The sequence below is a fragment of the Rana temporaria genome, chromosome 11 (assembly GCF_905171775.1).
Source record: "Rana temporaria chromosome 11, aRanTem1.1, whole genome shotgun sequence".
NCBI classification, from domain to species: domain Eukaryota; kingdom Metazoa; phylum Chordata; class Amphibia; order Anura; family Ranidae; genus Rana; species Rana temporaria.
In genome coordinates, this window is record NC_053499.1 from 97,438,761 (window position 1) to 97,458,494 (window position 19,734).

Below are 19,734 nucleotides of genomic sequence, written 5' to 3' on the forward strand. Positions count from 1 at the left end.
CACATTCTTTTTTTATTATGTGCATTATTGTCACTATGTTTTTGTATATATCTTGTATCAAGGTAAACATGTGTACATTGTAATTTTAAGGGCAGCTACATTACTAAATGACTAAAACATTTTTTTCTTAAATAGAAGAAGAAAAGTTTGAGTAACAAAATTATTAGCTTTTATCATATTAGTTTCAACTGTATTTATTTTAGTAGGAAAACCTTTTCAGGAGCATTTGCTCCTGAAACACTATTGTAAATAATAGTGGTCCACATTATACCAGTAGCGAATAAAAATAAAAAAATCCAATCACAAGCTCAACACTCCAATACAAGTCCGTAACATTTGCTTTATTGATATTCTGATGATCTGTTCCCCAATACCCCAGCCCCCATTACTGTTTAGGTAAATACCGGGGTATCAGGAGATAATGGGGTAATAAGATAAGCTTTTTCTTCAAGTTGTGGTTCTTCAAGTTGTAGTTCATTTACAAGTCAATTGCACGGCTCAGTGTTCAAAAAACCAAGACAACACCACACAAACCGGAATAGAAATACCCTTGATCTTTGAGAGGGCAAAGAAAAATGTTAGGAAATATAGGGAACAGAGGGGAGAGTCCAAGGTCAGTTCTCTTCATAACATTTTTTTGTGTGTCATTATCTTTTGAACATGCTACCCATCTTCTCCCATTAATGACTCCATGTTGTAAGAAATTACATTTGAATAATCATTATGTACCACACCCCCTCCCCCCAACTTTAACTAGTCTGTCCATGTAAAAAGTCTCTGGCACCTAAGTCCCTTTACTCAGTATTATAACCAGCAGTATTTATTATAGTTTTTTCCTATAATAATCTGAAACAGTATTTATCACAAGGGAAAATCTTGATTTTTTGTTTATCCACATCTACAGGATTATGAAGAGACATATTTGGCAAGGGATATATCTAAATTTGAGACTGAAAGCAAAAATTTAGATGGGAGACACTGAGCACTTAGTTGTACTGAGTGCAGGATGCATCTCTTGTTCTGATTTGATATCAATAGATGACTGGATCTCATGTTCAATTAGTAGAAGATTGATATTCACACAAGCTTTGGAAACTTGAAGGCCGGTGAATATATCCATGTATGATACTACAGAGTCAGTACAATAAGTTGGCAATTTTTGACATTCAAAATGCTGACCAAATCTTAATATCTTGTAAACCCTAGGAATATCTTGTTTAACCTAGGGATTAATCACTGTTCCTTTAATCCGAGTCAATGGTTGGTTACAGCATAGGTTCAATCTGGTTTCTCCAATGATAGGCTGGCTTGATGATATCCAACTAAACTCCCATAGTTGGGAGAGTCTGTTAGGCTTTCACACATAATACTCTTTGTCCTTATTTTTCTTATTTTTACCAGTTGTTTTTGTGGCAGGCACTGTCTTTTCTTTTACCACAGCACCATTACTCTGGGCTGAGTTACTGATGTAGTTCCGAGTTTGGTCCACTTGGTATGATCCCTCATCTCGGTTTCTGTATTTGTACATTGCGTAGAGAAGAATGAGGATGCAAAGGGCAGCTGCTGCCACAATTCCGACAACCATTCCTGTGGTGCTACTGGACTCCCTGATAACTTCCACAGCTCCAGGTGATCCTTTCTCCCCTGAGCCTGTAGGATTTGCTGTTGGAAAATTGTGGAAATTAGGAGAAGATGTAATAGATGGAAATCTCTGCTTATTTAATTTGTCCATTTGAAAAGAGGTAGGGATATTGGGAAATTGGTCTATGTTGGGTTTTAGGGGTTCCCTGTTATTCATTTTGCCGGCAGGGATGTTCCGGACAAGGTCTGGGGATGTGGTGGAGGTGAGAAGGTCATAAGGAGAAGATGTTGAGCCTCCTGACTTTATATTTGGACGTGAGCCAGGAGTTCTCCTTTCTGTTTTAGATGGTGGGGTTTTTTCTGTTACCAATGGGAAACTGGTATAGAAGTCCTCATCATCTGTTGGAGGAAAACTTGATTCAAATACTTCCCCAGAGGCATAACCAGAAACCTCTATCCCCTCCTCGCAATCACTATCTTCTTGCTCAGATGGGCATGGTGGCCTCAGGTTGGAAGGAACACTCAAGGAATCTTTGGTGGTGTCCAGAGTAAGGACAGTTCGGTATGTAGGGGGAGGAGGTATAAATGGGGAGCGAGTAGCAATAGGAGGGGTATCTAAGGAATCTTCAGTAATTATGGGCAATATTAACTCCCCTCCTGTAAACAAAGAGAAAAAAAAATAACAGAGAAAACAACAGAGAAAGGTGTCAGTAAAAACCTCAGAAAGGCAACAGCTGATCAACACAATGCTTTTCTGCTAACTCCCTAAATACATTCAAAGCTTTCGTAAAATGTTCTAAGCCCAAAATGTTCTAAAAATTACAAAATATCTATTTAATTAACATTTGCAGAAAAATAAAACATATAAAATTGACACAACATAATTATCTTTCTGAAACTTTCCTACTTTCTGACATTTTTTTTAAATTACATCTGGTTACTTTTTCTTATTATTCATCCCCAATGCCCAAAGTGAATTTCTTATTGGTTCATTCAACTTCTTCTTGAATATTCTCACTAGCAGCCTTTCTATTTATTTTGTTAAATACTGGCCTGTACAAATAAATATTTTATTACTTCTGATGGCTACTCTCAATTATTTATTTTTCCCAGCTTAGCTCATAGAAATATTGTAGATTTACCTAAAATATCCTATTTCAATTTTTTCATTTTGTTGATTTTCAATCAAGCACCATAACCATAACATTCTCTGACTGTCAACCACATACTTCATATATCCCAAATCTAAGGAGGAACTTTTTATACCCCCCACCCCAGTATTTTCATTATCCCCAAGTATCTAAGGCCCTATTTTTTTATTCTTCCCTAATGAGATCAAATAAAATTGATTCATAATATTTAGACAACTTACATTAAACAATTGGCCACATGTGTTTTTAGCATGAAGACAAAAAAAAATTACAAAAGAAACTGTGAAACCTCTCAGTAAAAAAAAACTTTCTTCTTTTATTTTATTTTAATGTTTCATGGTCACTTTATATAAAAAAATCATTTATTTTACTCAAACATTTTATATATATATTTTTTATTTCTAAATACATTTGCAGGCTGACCATAACTTAGTGAGTGTTCACTATAAGCTAGGCTGCCTCTAAAAAAAATAAAAAAGCGCAATGACCATGAATTTATGTAGAGATTTAAGAACGGTAAAAAAAAACAAGTAAATAAAGAAATTACTGAAGAGGAAAAAGTCCTTAAAACAACATCACATTTTCTGATTTAAACAGATTTGAATTATAGTCAAAATATTTATTGTATAGAATGGCATTCTTTACCAACATTCACAAAGGAAAAAAGGAAAATTTATATGAAATACTTACCGTAATTTTCCTTTCCTGATGGACTCCATGGCAGCCTACACGTGGGTTAGTCCCGCCTCTCATACCTCATAGGACCCTACTCCCATAAAGCTTTGCTTCTCCCAATAGACTGTGTTCCATAATTTAGCCTACTCCAGCAAAGGGGAGGGAACTCCTGCTGCCATGGAGTCCATCAGGAAAGGAAAATTACGGTAAGTATTTCATATAAATTTTCCTTTTTCCTGACAGACTCCATGGCAGCCTACGTGTGGGAAATAACTAGCCATACACACCCGGGTGGGCAAATTGCTGGTTAAAGAAAAAGTTTTAATTGACATTGTCAACAGATAGAACATGTAAACCAAAATTAACCGACGATAAAGAAGCCGGGTTCTACGCAGTAGTGCGTCATAAATGTATTCAGAGATGACCAAGATGCCGCTCTGCAAATTACTTCTGGAGAAACGTGTCGGGCAGCCGCCCATGACGTAGCCATGCCCCGAGTAGAATGGGCGGTTACCGCTTCCGGTGGAGCCAAACCCTTCGCTTTATAAGCCCCTTGGATGGCCTGTACAATCCATGCTGCAATAGTTCTAGGGGAAGCACGCATTCCCTTGTTCTTTCCTTGAAAGGAAACAAATAGATGATCGGATTGCCGAAAAGATGCTGTAGCTTCCAGATACTGTTTTAATACATTCCCAACATCCAAAGGATGAAATTCAGAGTCCTCAGAAGAACGAAAGATGGGAAGGACGATCTCTTGGTTCTCATGGAAAACTGATGTAACTTTAGGTTTGTGACCTAGCATGGGGATCAAGACCACACGATCCGGGAAGAACGTAAGGAAAGGTTCCTTACACCCCAATGAGCCAATTTCTGAAACCCTTTTAGCTGAAGTCATGGCCACGAGAAAGACCACCTTGAGAGAAAGATCTTTGATTGATTGTTGGTCTGAATTTTGCATGTTTGAGAAAAAATCCAGAACTAGCAGAAGATCCCATTTTGAGAATCTTGGCTTTCTTAGAGGTCTCAGTCGGATAGCTCCTCTGAAAAACTGTCTGACAAGAGCATGAGTGGCCCAGGATATCCCGGTGAATGCGGAGATAGCTGAGACTTGGACTCTTAGTGAGCTAACAGATAGAGGTAGCTCAAGACCCGTCTGAAGAAAACCTAGAATGTCTTGAATTCTGGGATTACTAGGAGAACCGTCCATAGAAGTGGTATAGTCTGAGAATTTTGACCATATCCTTTGGTAGATTCTGTTAGTACTTGGTCTTCTAGCGTTCAATAGGGTGGAGATGGCTCCGCTTGGACAACCTAACGCTTCCAACCTTCCCCTTTTAAGAACCAGGCCATCAGATGTAGATGGGTTGGACATGGATGAGGAGTCGATCCTTGTAGCAGGAGATCTGATCTGGATGGAAGAGGAACTGGATCCCGGAAGCTCAACTGAAACAGCAATGGGAACCACGGCCTGTTGGACCAGTATGGGACTATTGCCACTATTTCGACTTCCTCCCACCTGAGTCTCGATAGAAACTTGAGGATGACTGGAATTGGAGGGAAGGCATAGGCCCTGCGAAACCTCCACTGATCCGTTAGAGCATCCACCCCGAAGGCCTGGGGACAGCGACATCTGGTGTAATACTTCTCCAGCTTGAAATTGCATGGGGATGCAAACAGATCCACTTCTGGTGAAAAATCCAGTGACAGGATCCAACTGAAAATCTCGCTGTGGAGAGACCACTCGTTGTTGTCGAGAGATGTCCTCGACAGGAAATCCGCCTGTAGATTCTGAGATCCGGGGAGATATACAGCTGTCAAATCCTTCAAGTGTGTCTGCGCCCAAGACATAATTGGATTCACCTCCTTCAGTAGAGACAGACTGCGAGTGCCACCCTGTCTCTTGATGTACGATACTGCTGACGTATTGTCCATCCTTAGGAGGACTGAAGATCCCTTTATCAGGTGAAGAAACGCTTGTAGATATATAAGTGTAGCGCTTATAGTGATATAATAAATATCAAAATACCATAGTGTATGTAATAAAAATTATACAGATGTTAATAAATGTAAAAATAAAACGGTATGTACAACTCTTTGAAAAAAGAGGTGCCAATAAATAAATGATCAAGTGTACTTGATATGATATCAAGTAAAAAGCAAAGTCCAACAAAACTTAGTGTTCAAGATAATTGATAATATTGAAGTTCATATTTTCCACATGTCATTCAAGTGAGTGAATAAGATGAAAAGATGCGTGACTTCTAAAACGATACAGTCCCACCACCGATAAAAGTGCAGGCTTACCGGAACGTGTTGACCACTGATGGCATATGCCAAAAGAGGTCGATCAAGGCTTTGTATGACAGATGTCAGAAAACGATCCTTGGCTGGGAAGTTTAGACTCAATTGGATGATGTATCCTTGGATGGAATAGGTCCCCAGGGACAGACTGGAAACTGTACTGGTGTAGGACTCCCAAAATCAATTGGTTCAGTGTAATAATGGTGCATAAGAGGAAGAAAAGAGAGGTGGCCACATAGCGTAACTCCGTATGGTAAAAAATTGCGTGTTTATTCACAGCTGACAAACTTACATTTGGCTGAGGTAAAGAATTCTTGCATGCAAAAATAGGGCGACAGTGAAGTCCTCCCGACGCGTTTCGTGGTCAAAAGCACATCGTCTGGGGTGACCCTCCACTGCAGCCCACTCCAATATATATAAAATCCATGTATCAATAGCCAATCAAATGGAGACCTGACTCACCCTCAACAATCAGCAATCACAAGCAACAATTCACCTATCCAAGATGGCGCTGCAGCTTGCACTCCAAGCCTCTATATGAAATTTGTCAGTAAAAACCGGAAGTTGGTGTGATATAACCTATGCTGGCTGTTGTGGTAAAATCGTCAGGAAAGGAAACATGAAAAAATGACAACAATAAAATGGATTGACCAAATTATTAAAATCTATGTAATATATAATGTAACTGTAAAGTTTATTGTGGAATTGTAGAGCGCCGCGATCGGTGACTAAAAAGTGCGCGTGCGCAGTAGCCAAGCCTCGTTTCCATGACACAAGGCGAGATGAACAGAGTCTATATGAAGATCATGGCTGATAGTGTGTTACTGCGCATGCGCGGCAACCAAGCCTCGCTCTCGCGGTGACCAAGCCTCGCTTAAAAGGCTGTGATGTAATACCATCTAGAACGCTCTGTGATTAGAAAGCGTGCGCGTGCGGGCCAAGCCTCTCTCTGGAGGGGCATGGTCACTGAATAACAAAGGCGCGCGTGTGTATAGATCAAGCCTCGTTGTGAGGGGGACCGCGCTTGTTTGGACCTAAAAGGGCTCCCATACAGGGAAGACACCTGTCCAATCACAATGAGCGTTGTGACACATATCTGTTCATGATGGACCGTGAAGTTGGCCAAAGAACTGCCCACAAAAAAAAACGAGTATATTACAATTGCAGAACCAGCAAGAAATAAAAAAGTGAATACAAATATCTATATGGCACTGCTTGAAATACCGATCATAAAAATTAAAAACAATGATATAAAAGTGTTGATTATGAACCGGAGAGATATTTATTATCGCTAACACCGGATCAGAAACGATATATATAAATGATATAAGACTCATATATGTTGTTTTAAAATAGACTGTAACGATTGCGTTAAAATATAAAAAATGCAAAAATGTCACAGAATAACAAATCTAATGCGATAAAAACTGCAAAAAATGACATAAATGCAATATGCCTATGCGCCCTCATATAATGAGAATACTGCCTCATGTTTGATGTGAGCCAGATCACCACTTATAATGACCTACATAACATCAATATTAATAAAAATAACAAATAGTAAAAGTAGAAGAGTAGAAGAAACGCTTGTAGGGAACAGAAGGCTGCGCGAAGTTCCAGCACATTGGACACGATTTTCTGGGACGGAAAATCCCACTTCCCTTGGGCTACCTCCTTCAGGCAGATAGCCCCCCAACCTGTGTTGCTGGCATCTGACGTGATCGTGATCCAAGACACAGGAGCTAGGGAATGGCAATTGAGGAGATTTTTCCTTAGTAGCCACCAAGAAAGACTTTCCCGCATGTGTGATGTTATCCGAATCATTTGGTCTTGTGATCTCGGGTCCCACTGTTGAAGAAACCCCTTCTGGAAGGGCCGCATCTTCCACTGTGCCCATCTCACCATCGGAGTTGTGGAGACCATGGTGCCTATAATGTTGAGGCATTGTGAGGCTTTCAGAAAAGGAGACCGCAACGGATCCTGTCGCGAACAACTGGGATTTTCTCCAGGGGCAATGAGATGGTACTTAGAGATGTATTGAATTGGGCCCCGAGAAACATCAGTGATTGTGTCGGTACTAGGTGACTCTTCTCCTTGTTCAGTAGCCAACCAAACTCGGTCAGAATCGATATGACCAGATCCCGGTGCATCAATAATTGCTCCTTGTTTTGCGATAGCAGCAGCAGGTCGTCTAAGTAGTGGTGTAGATGTACGCCTCTGGTTCTGATCAGAGCCATAACAGACAGTAAGAGCTTCGAGAATACCCGTGGTGATGTTGTGAGTCCGAACGGGAGACAAACGAATTGGAGGTGAACACCGCCTACTGCGAATCGCAGATACTTCTGAAACTCCACAGCTATAGGCACATGGAAGTAAGCGTCTTTCAGGTCTATAGCCACAAGCCAGTCGCCTGGTTGCACGGCTTGACGGATCGTGAGTAGCGATTCCATTTTGAACTTCTCTTTCTTGATAAAGGTGTTCAGATGTGTCAGGTCTATCACTGGTCTCCAGGAACCTGACTTTTTTTGGACCAGGAAAAGGGGTGAATACATCCCCTGGAACCTCTCGGCCGTTGGGACGTGTATAGCGGCACCTTGAGCCACAAGGGAGCTCGTGTATGACAGGAGGACTTGTCTGTTTTCCTCTGAGCATGGCATTGTTGTGTGAATGACTTGAAGAATAGGGGGATCTGTAAAAATCCAGGAATGGCCTGTAGATACCGTCTTGACGGCCCAGAAATCTCTTATTGAGGCTGCCCAGACATGCTTGAACTGGAAGAGACGAGCCCCGACTCTTTCCGTCTGGGCCGGCTCTGCATCAAAAGGATTTAGGGGCGTCACGTCCACTAGAAGAAGGGTTTTTTGCCGGCTTCTGACCAGAGGGCTGGTTTCTTCTCCAGTTCCTCCTGAAATCACGTCCAGGTCTGTACCGGCGAGCCTCCCTTGCTTGATCTTGATCCTGCCTGGGAAAGAACTTCTTCTGTCCATACGGACGCCGATCCTGGGGAAGGAACCCTGACTTACCCCCTGTGGCTCGGGTGATGGCGTCATCTAATTTGTTCCCAAACAGGGAAGAACCCAAAAAGGGTATCTTGCACCATGCCTGTTTAGAGGCAGGGTCAGCCACCCAAGGGCGTAGCCACAGGGCACACTTGGCCATCACGGAGGAGAGCATGACCCGAGACACTAGACGGATAAGGTCAAGGGAGGCATCCCCCAAAAAAACTGAAGCCATCTTTAGTTCTTGGACTGGAATGCTTCTGGCTATGTCTTCCGAGACACAAGACAACACAGAGTCCATCTCGCCTGTCCAAGCCTCCATTGCTTTTGACAGGGCTGCAAGAGCTAAGGCTGGTTTACAAGCCATGCCGGCTGTAATGTAAATGCGTTTTAAGTCCGTGTCTATTTTTCTCTCCAGACCATCCTTAAAGGAGACGGTGTCTTCCAAAGGGAGAGTGACATGTTTCACCAGTCTCATCAAGGCCGCATCAACCAGAGGAGCTGACTCTAAATGTCTCACCTCTTCACTTTTGAATGGGTACAGCTTTGCTATCTTGGATAGTAAAGAATTTTTCTTGTCTGTGCCAGACCATTCATCTGTAATTACATCTCCTAGTTCACCAAGGAGGGGAAAATTTGGGCGGTCTTTTTTAAGCTGGCTGAAGTACTTCCTTTGCTTGGAAGGTGCTTCTACTGGATCTTCCCATTTTAAAGCGTCCTTGACTGCTTTTACCAATGTCGGAACCAGGGAAAAATTAAAACCTGCAGCATAATTGACGTTTTCCATTTCACTTTCTGAAGATACACTTGGAGAGTGATTAACTCGAGAGGGCCCTGCAATTTCAGGATCATCCTGCACCAGGACTGGGGATGGTTCAACAGGAGGAACAGCCTCTTGGACGGGATTAGCGTTCAAGGACTCCTGGACCACTCTTCTGACCAGGGCTTCCACCTGCTGGTCTTCACCCCTTCTTTCCCTTACAGTACGGGAATAACAGGGCTCACAGAGGGATTTTCCTGGTGACGTCATCCCTGCTCGTCCATCGGCACACACGGCTCACAGCGCCAGCAGAGGAATTCCCCTGCCCACCGCCGAAAATCACTGATTCCACCAGCGGCAGAAGGACAGATCCCCTGCATCCCAGAGCGCTGTACCCGGGACAAAAGGGAAAAGACACCGCCAGACGATACCTACTCACCCTCCTGGAAAATTGACTCCACACGTTTTCGATTGACCACCAAAATGTGAGTGGCTTCTTTTTTACTTGTGGTTTTTTAATTTTAATTTTAAATTCATTTTTTAAAACTGTTTTAAGTAATGCACCCAGAGGCGCCTCTCTCCTTGTTTGCTCACAGAGGGATTTTCCTTCTGGGACCTGGCATCTACATCCCCAACAGGAATTCCTTCCAGAGTGACTGGAATGGCGGTGAGAACTGTGACGAGACGAGGATCTAGAACCTTCTCTATAATTTTTAGATGAAGATCTAGAGCTTCTAGAACTTGATTGATGTTTTTGCGACTGAATTTCAACATTATCTTCACGTGCTACTATTTTAGAAATAGACCTAGAGGGACTGGAAACAAAAAAGACAAAATACATTATTAGTAAAAAAAAAAAAAAAAAAACCCCATTGAAAACAGGTAGAGGGAAAATAATTCCATCCTACCTGCAGCGTAAGGTTTGGCCACAGGGGGGCGGTGACACATCCATGGCAGTGAGGATAACACACAGTACTGAGAAAAAATCAAACAGGAACAGTGCATCAGGCAAAAGGACCTATAACTTCAATGAAACCTAAGGCAGTACAAGTACAGCCTCTTACCTTAATCCACAGCCAAAAACCCTTCAATCCTAGACCGTCAGGGATGTGCCACTAACTAGCTGTACCTGACAGCTATTTAAACTTGCCGCCCTGTTGATGACGTCACCGCGCATCGGCGTGCGCATGCGCGGTGAACCCGCGTTACCCCGTCGACCTCGCGCGCCTGCGTGATCGCGGCTAGCTGGACCAGAGAAGCGCACACACAACCAAGCCTGGTTCGGAGAACGAGGCGTGCGCATGCGCAGACTGTCAGCAAGCGGCGAAGCTGGAGCGCACTGCGTTCCAGCGGCCATCGCTAGAAGGAAGGAGACAGACAACACACGAAAACTGGCTGCCATAACAGTAAGTGCATTTGATTATACGTTACCACCACACGAACCCCATGATCCGGCCTGGAAACGGAAGCCACCGCTGCTTACTCTGCAAGGTCTGGGATAGTGGAGACCTCCTGCTAATAGCCAGGATGTATGGTCAAATTATCGCTTACCTGCCAGTGGCAGGCTAGAAAGCTGTAAAAAGGGCACCGCAGACACTATAATGTCCGTCCAGCTAATAGCTGAGACTTGTAGGACTTCAGAGCCACCAGGATTAGGGATCAGGGAATATAACTTTTCTTTGAGGTAACAAACAACTACTTCGGTCCTAGGAGGAGGACAAAAAAGGAACACAGTCTATTGGGAGAAGCAAAGCTTTATGGGAGTAGGGTCCTATGAGGTATGAGAGGCGGGATTAACCCACACGTAGGCTGCCATGGAGTCTGTCAGGAAATAAGATTTGGCTAGAAATTATAAATCAAAAACAGTAAAGTTGAGTAATTGAGCAAATAGGAAGTTTATATATAAATCCTATATCACACAATGGACCTTAAGTAAAGGATTTTTCAGAGCATAATGTCAACATGATGTAGACTGATAAGGGGTGGATAGCTGATTGATTTCTAAGGGGAAGCTGCACTTTACAAAGGATTTTTTTTTAGAGCTTATGGTTAAAAAAATGTCACTTTGTACAGAATCTATCCAATCAATTGCAAGGAAAAAAAACATTTGCCTACACATGAGTTAGTGAGCAAGTGAGTTAGCTAATTATATTGCAAAATCTCTTGTAAAAGTAGGCAGTACATTTAGCTTTTGGTAAATTCACCTTTTATATTTCAATATCTCATTTAATAGCGGAAGTAAAACATCCTGTTATGCATTCTCTCCTAATTATACAAAAAATAAATCCCATAACACATGGCCCAAAAAAAGGTCATATGTCTTGTTTGGCATAGCTCAATTTGCTTTTGAAAGCAAACATTTTTTTTTTTTTGTAGCACTTTCTAAGAAGGGCTGAAAATTATAAGTAGTAATTCATTGCTGCAGGCAGACAATTGCTATCTAATTAGGTCTTTTAACCCTAACATGTCTTTTTGAAGGAAATGTTATGGCAGGCTCCTTGACCAACATAGCTGAAAAGTGACATTATCAATCTGCATCAGAAAGTAATGGCTGGATCTCAGAGAAATTCCTGATCTGTGATGCGTAGTGGTGGTGAAATGTATTGTTTTTATTTGAATATCTTTTTTCACACATGTGGAAAAAATCATTCTGAAGAATTGACTCCAACCATGACTTTTTTTTATTTTTTTTATAAAAAAGTCTGTAAAGTGTGCTAGACAGATCTTTGAAAAATGGCAAGTGAATATATAACTATGATTTCTGACCCCTCACAATCCAGGGTGCCGCCTCTACGACCACACCCCAGCCTCCTTCTACCATCTTATATGGTCCTGCCAAGCATACTGGATGCGGGTGATATGTTTCCTGCACAACTAAATGGGCCCTCCTGCTACTCTAGACCCAAAGATGTGCCTGCTCGGTCTGCTGCCGGAATTAGACGCTGACAAACACCTGCGTACCTTTCTACATGAGACGCTCTTCTTGGCGAGAAAGGTGGTGGCCCGTAATTGGATGTAGGCCCTGCCCCCCCCCACAATTCAGTGCTGAAAAAAAGAGGATAACGACACCCTTCCATATAAGAAACTGATTTATGTCCATAGAGGGTGTCCGCTTAAGTATGAGAAGGTCTGGGACAGATAGTTGGCGGATGGTGAAACGTGTACTTCACTCCCCCCTCCCTTTTCCCTCTTTGTATTTTTAGTGTGTGCTGGCTCCACTTCCGTTGGGTCTCTACTTTTACGTCACTCAGATACTCCAATTACCTTTTTTTTGGCCACAATGGTTTATATCGATTCATGTACCATGCATATACTTTTCAATAAAGTTGATTTTCCAATAAAAAAAAAAATATAACTATGGTGAGGTGAGTTGTCGAACAAACATATTTTGACCCATTACTGTACATTATTTTTAACTTTTCAAATCTGAATATGATTATTTAGCATGTGAATGCATATAATTTCTATAAGCATTTACTTCCTTTTACAAAATGTTATCGACTTGTAGTTCTGATCTGGTCTGTGATGCAGCTCTCTTCTCAGCATCTTTGCATCTCTCCCTCCCTTTTCCCTATCATTTCTGTAGCCTGTGTGTGACCTGTGATCCAATCTCCTCTCCTCCACTCCTGCAGCTATTCCAGTGTTTATAAAGAAACATAATAATTGATTAATTACTTTGATCCTCTCTGTTTTCGGTCCAAATTTAGTGTGTTTTCCTAAAATTATAATGCTGTATGCCTTCTTTGCACAGTGCTGCCTCCCTATGCTTTTTTTATACATCAGAAAGGAAATCTCAGCCCCTCCCACTGTAGTCTCTTAGATCGAGAAGGTAAGCATGACATGACAGTAGGGATGAGCCAAACCAAACGGATGCATCAGAACCTTCGAACGGACGAACGTTTGCACGAACTTTAGAACCCCATTAAAGTCTATGGGACTCGAACGTTCTAAATAAAATGTGCTAATTTTAAAGGCTAATATGCAAGTTATTGTCCTAAAAAGTGTTTAGGGACCCGGGTCCTTCCCCAGGGAACATGTTTCAAAGCAAAAAAAGTTTTAAAAACTGCAGTTTTTTCTGGAGCAGTGATTTTAATGATGCTTAAAGTGAAAAATAAAAGTGAAATAATCCTTTCAATATCGTACCTGCTGGGTGTCTATAGTATGCCTGTGAAATGGCACGTGTTTCCCGTGCTTAGAACTGTCCCTGCACAAAATTAAATTTCTACAGGAAATAAAGTCATTTAAAACTGCTTGCAGCTTTAATGTAATGTCTGGTCCCGGCAATATGGATGAAAATCATTGAGAAAAAGGATTCCCCCCCCAGGCCATTACCAGCCCCTTTGGGTCTTGTATGGATATTAAGGGGAACCCCGCACCCAAATTAAAAAGAGGAAAGGCGTGGGGTCCCCTTTGGCCCTATATACTCTGAACAACAGTATACAGGCTGTGCAAACAAGACAGGGACTGTAGGTTTGTTGTTAAGTATAATCTGTTTGTAATTTTGAACTGGTACATTTTTAAAGAGTAGCTCCAGCCAAAAAATCTATTTTTAAGCTTTTTGGAAAACATAGGGAAGGGTTATCACCCCTGTAACATTTGTTTTGCTGTCTGTGCACCTGTTCAGAAGATTTCACCTCACTTTCTGTCCCAATGACAAAAGTTTATTTTGAAAATTTGGGTTTTCTAGTGTGAACCAAGTATTGGTGATAAAGCATCAGTGGAGAGGAGACACCTTTTTCCCATATTGAGTGAGTAAGTGAATAACTTCTATAGCGCTACAAATGCAAACTGAATCGCCTCAAGGAGAGAATTTCCCTTCCTAGGGGTAGATTTCCTCTCACTTCCTGTTGTCTCCTTCAGTTTGCAGTAATGGGCCCTGCTGTGAAATATTAGATCAAGAATTGTAATTACATGCCCCTGTTTAACAGGGGCAGAAATTGGGCCTTTGTTGGTGGTGGTGGTGCTGGTGCCACAACACTGTAAATCCTCACAGTTACTCTTGGTCGGCGCTGGAACGGGCCCTGCTGTGAAATATTAGATCCATCCTCAAGATCCAGTAACCCAGAGGATTTTCGGTGGGAAAGGTGTCCAAGTTTAATCTTGCCCCTAGGTATTCAGGCACCAAAAGAGGGGTAGAGAAAGGAAGCGCCACCTAAGTGCAGTATTAAAGAGGTTCTTTTAATGACACATTGTACAAAACACACTTACAAGGGAGAACAAAGGCCAATCAGCCTTTGTTCTCCCTGTCTGACCCTCCTCCTGGAAGTGTTCCTCGGAAGTAATCACGTGACCCGTGAGGCTGGAACAGGCTTCATCCTGAAGGACACAGGACAGGCCTGAAGACTCCACACATTCTGCTATCTTCACTTCTAAGCAGCCCATGGATCCGGGACGAGGACTACAGGATGTTACAGGTGAGCCTTCTTTCATTACCTTCTTGTGTGTTTTGTACAATGTGTCATTAAAAGAACCTCTTTAATACTGCACTTAGGTAGCGCTTCCTTTCTCTACCCCTCTTTTGTTTACCACAGAGTCAGCTCTCTGAGGACAGCAGCCACCATTGAACAGCCAAATCACCTGCATTTTTAACCATTGAACTGCCTGTTACTATTATTTCTAATGGACTAATCACCATACCCCTACCTATACATGTACTTTGTATCTGCGCTGACAGTTACCTCTCCTATTGTATTCCTGCACCAAAAATGTTCTTACAAGCTATCAGCAGGATCATTGAGGAGGAAAAGGATAGTCACTCAGCATAACAGGATAGTCACTCAGCATCAGCATAGGCAGTCTTGAAGGGATCTGACATTTCAAAAAAAAAATATTCAGTTACATCAGCATCAGGGGCTTGGTAGCTCGTGGTGATCCAAGCCTGATTCATTTTTATGAAGGTCAGTCGATCGACCAAGTCGGTGGAGAGGCGCACCCTGTGATCGGTTACAAAGCCTCCAGCAGCACTGAATGTGCGTTCTGAAATGCAGGACAAGCCAGTAGCTCAATTGCGTACTGTGCAAGCTTTGGCCAGTGATCCATCCTCAAGACCCAGTAAGCCAGAGGATTTTCGGTGGGAAAGGTGTCCAAGTCTGGTCTTGCCCCTAGGTATTCCCGCAACATGTAAAACAGACGCTGGCGATGGTTGCTGGAACCGGTCATACCTTGGGGCTGCGGACTAAAAAATTGGCCACCTTCTCCACCACTCCTTCTTTGACTGACCGAAGTCTCAGCAACACGTTGTCCAGGACCAGGATTTTGTAACCTCCCAGTCTCTGGGAACGCGTTGCACAGACCTTTCTGCAAGGCCTCCTGAAGATATTTCATCCTCTGCTCCCTCTGCTATTGCAAGATCAGGTCCACAACCGTACTCTTGTAACGTGGATCAAGGAGGGTTGCCATCCAGTAATCTGGGTCACTCGGATGAGTGATGAGTGGGGGGCTGGGGGCAATGGTGTATTGCGGGATGCAGTAATTTCAACACAAAATGGAGCTTATTTGCTTAAATACAGTATTTGTAAATCCGACGGACAGTTTAAATGTTTAAATAAAAGTGAAAATCAGAGGTGTTCTGTCACATTAGCAACCATGTGAGGTCAGCAGGTTTGCTGCGGCTTTTAAAAATTAACATTAAACAGTCTGTCAGATTTCCAAATACTGTATTTAAGCACATGAGCTCCGTTTTGTGTTGATCCGAAAATGATCCGATCCGTGACTCCTGATCCGAGGATCGATCCGATCCGTGAGTTTTTTCATCCGTTGCACCCCTAATGCTGACACAATCCTCCTCGTCCCCTTCCTGTGTGATAGGCGGGCAAGCAGGAACACTGTCTGGATAAAGGGGGCCTTGAGAGGTAAAGGGGGCTTTGAGAGGTCCCTCCCTCTGTTCTGCCTCAAGTGCCCTGTCCATTATTCTACAAAGCGTGTGCTCCAAGAGGTGGATAAGAGGGACAATGTCACTGATGCATGCACTGTCACTGCTCACCATCCTTGTGGCCTCCTCAAATGGTGACAAGACAGTGCATGCATCCCTGATCCATGGCCCACTGGCATGGGGAAAAAAACAAGCTCCCCTGACCTGGTGCCATGATGGCCCTCTGCTGCTTATGCAGCCGCTGCAGCATGGCCAACGTAGAGTTCCACCTGATTGGGCAGTTCTTGGGCAGGTTGTATTCCTTTTGGAGGTCAGCAAGCCGAGCACTGGCATTATATGACCGTCACTTATAGCTGGATTCAGAGACAGTTACGCCGGCGTATCAGTAAATACGCCGTCCTAACTCTGAATCTACGCCGTCGTAAATTTAAGCGTATTCTGGAAACCAGATACGTTTAAATTAGGCTAAGATACGAGCGGCGTAAGTCTCCTACACTGTTGTATCTTAGGGTGCATATTTACGCTGGCCGCTAGGTGGCGCTTCCGTTGAGTTTGACATAGAATATGCAAATGAGCAAGATACGCCGATTCACAAACGTATTTGCGCCCGTCGCAATTAGTTACGGCGTTTACATAAGAGATACGCCGGCGTAAAGATAAAGCTGCTCCATAGGTGGCGCAGCCCATGCAAGGTATGGACGTCGGAACAGGCCTATCTTTTTACGTCATTTACATAAGTCGTACGCGAATAGGGCTGTGCGTAAGTTACGTCACGTCGCAGGCAGTGTTCGACGTATCTTAGCCATTCTATCCGACGCATGCGCACTGGGATTCTTTCACGAACGGCGCATGCGCTGTTCGTAAAAAACGTCAATCACGTCGGGTCACCAGTCATTTACATAAAACACGCCCCCCTATTCCACATTTGAATTAGGCGCGCTTAGGCCGGCCCATTTACGCTACGCCGCCGTAACTTAGGAGGCAAGTGCTTTGTGAATACAGCACTTGCCTCTCTGACTTACGGCGGCTTAGCGTATATGTGATACGCTACGCCGCCTCAACATTAAGCCAGTCTATCTGAATCTGGCTAAGAGTTTCCTGACCAGCTTCAGGACAATCTTATAAGCCCGGGTACGTGCCCAAGAACCGCTGCACCACCAAGTTAAAGACGTGAGCTAAACAGGGCACATTGGTCAGTTGTATCTGTCGGAGGACAGAGAGGAGGTTGGTGGCATTTAGCAAACCACCATTTCTGGCTTAAGCTGTCGTGGCGTCAACCACCTGTGAGCCTGGCCCTGCAGAGCGGACAGAAACTCTGCCCCAGTGTGGCTCCTGTCCCCCAAGCACACCAGCTCAAGCACCGCATACCATCTTTTTGCCTGCGTATCTGCGTAGCCCCTTGAACGCCTATGGAGCACCACTGGTTCAGAGGACAAATCAGCACAGGAAGAGGCCATGGAGGAAGAAGAAGAGGAGGGGTGGAGGAGAGAGGTGTGTCACAGTCACCAGTAGTAGCATTTTGGAGGCATGGTGGCGGAACAACCTCCAACACTACTGTACCTTGTCCTGCATCCTTCCCAGCTGCCAGCAGAGTCACCCAATGCGCCGTGAACAATAGGTAACGTCCCTGCCCATGCCTGCTGGACCATGAGTCAGCGGTAATATGCACCTTACTGCTGACCGCCCTGACCAGCGAGGCATGGACATTGCCTTCCACATGCTGGTAGAGAGCTGGAATCGCCTTCCGTGAGAAAAAGGCATTCCACATGCCTGCAAGTACTTGGCTGTGACGGCAGGTCGACATATGTCTGGTCAAGCATGTGGTGCCCAAGCGGGTGAGGCTTTGGTAACTCGAGATACGCTTGCGACATATTTTGCAAATAGCAGTGGTGCGATCTGATGCACTTGTCTCAAAAAAGGCCCACACAGCAGCGCCCTGCACATGCGGAGCTCTGCGGTGTGATGCAGTCGGTGTGCTGTCCTTAAAGTGGAGGTTCACCCAAAAACTTAATTTTTAACATTAGATTGAGGCTCATTTTGTCAAGGGGAATCGGGCGTTTTTTTTTAAATCGAAGCGGTACTTACCGTTTTAGAGATAGATCTTCTCCGCCGCTTCCGGGTATGGGCTGCGGGACTGGGCGTTCCTATTTGATTGACAGGCTTCCGACGGTCGCATACATCGCGCCACGATTTTCCGAAAGTAGCCGAACGTCATTGCGCAGGCGCCGTATAGAGCCGCACTGACGTTCGGCTTCTTTCGGCTACTCGTGACGCGATGTATGTGACCGTCGGAAGCCTGTCGGAAGCCTGTCAATCAAATAGGAACGCCCAGTCCCGAAGACCATACCCAGAAGCGGCGGAGAAGATCTATCTCTAAAACGGTAAGTACTGCTTCGATTTAAAAAAAAACACCCGATTCCCCTTGACAAAATGAGCCTCAATCTAAGGTTAAAAATTGTTCTCGGGTGAACTCCCGCTTTAAGGTGGCCCCTGGAGGGCATCCTGCCTCGTTGGAGATGTGCCTTCTCCTCTCTCCTATTTAGGCACCCACGTGGAGTCAGTGACCTCATCATCCCCTCCCTCCTCATCACTGGAGCAAACCTGGCAGTAATGCTACAGCTGGGGGAACATGACTGCCAGATTGCTGTCCTTTTTGGGCACCCCCTCTCTCTGGGCTCAAGTTACTGCCTTCCTCTAGCTGTGTACTATCATCGGAGCCTTCAAAATGCTGCGCATCCTCCTGCAGCATGTACCCAACACTGTGGTCAAACAGTTCGGGGGGCTACTCAGGAGGACATGGTGGGGCTAGGGAAGGAGTGACTGATGCCATTGATATGGCCGCGTTGGCAGCTGCTTTGCCAAACAAAGTACCCTGAGCCTGGGTGAGAGAGGATGAGGAGCATGAGGACGGCTTGGTTATCCACTCTACCAAGTCTTCGGCATGTTGCGGCTCAACACAGCCAGCTGCCGGAAAAAAGGACCAGCGTGTTCCACGCCCACTTGTTGATGAGGATGCACCATGTCCACAACCAGCACTGTTGCCTCTAGACGCAGAGCCTGCTTGCCCTCCTATCTGCCTCTCCTTGTCCTTCCAGACATACTAAAGGCCTGCAGGGAGATGTAGCTGCACAAAGCTGGGATGTATATATTGTGAGGGGTTAGCTCGGTAGCGGGGTGTGTGACCCCTTGGTTGGGTTCACCACACACTGAATTTACACAGACTGGCAGTCGAAGACGGTTGAAAACAAAGTTTCTGGTTTATTTTTCCATCTTGCTGGAAAACAATTGCAAGCATCCAAACAGCATAAACAAAATCAAAACATAAAATAAATCCTAGCCACTCTGGGTGTCTACCTTCCACACAGGAACCTATCTATGAAGTCTAACACAGCCTAC

At 44.0% G+C, this 19,734-nt stretch overlaps 1 protein-coding gene across 16 annotated transcripts in view; it reads right to left on the reverse strand.

Moving 5' to 3' along the window:
* Nucleotides 1-315: 315 nt before the first annotated feature.
* The window catches only part of NRXN2 (neurexin 2), a 2,907,124-nt gene continuing 2,887,705 nt past the window's right edge, over nt 316-19,734 (reverse strand). For 9 of the 16 annotated variants that reach the window (XM_040327827.1, XM_040327829.1, XM_040327824.1 and 6 more), the window contains one exon: nt 316-2,238. In XM_040327827.1, coding sequence (XP_040183761.1) covers nt 1,358-2,238 — 881 coding nt within the window. In that variant the 3' untranslated portion in view covers nt 316-1,357. The remainder of the gene's footprint in view (nt 2,239-19,734) is intronic. The other 7 variants (XM_040327841.1, XM_040327834.1, XM_040327835.1 and 4 more) reach the window with 1 other exon arrangement.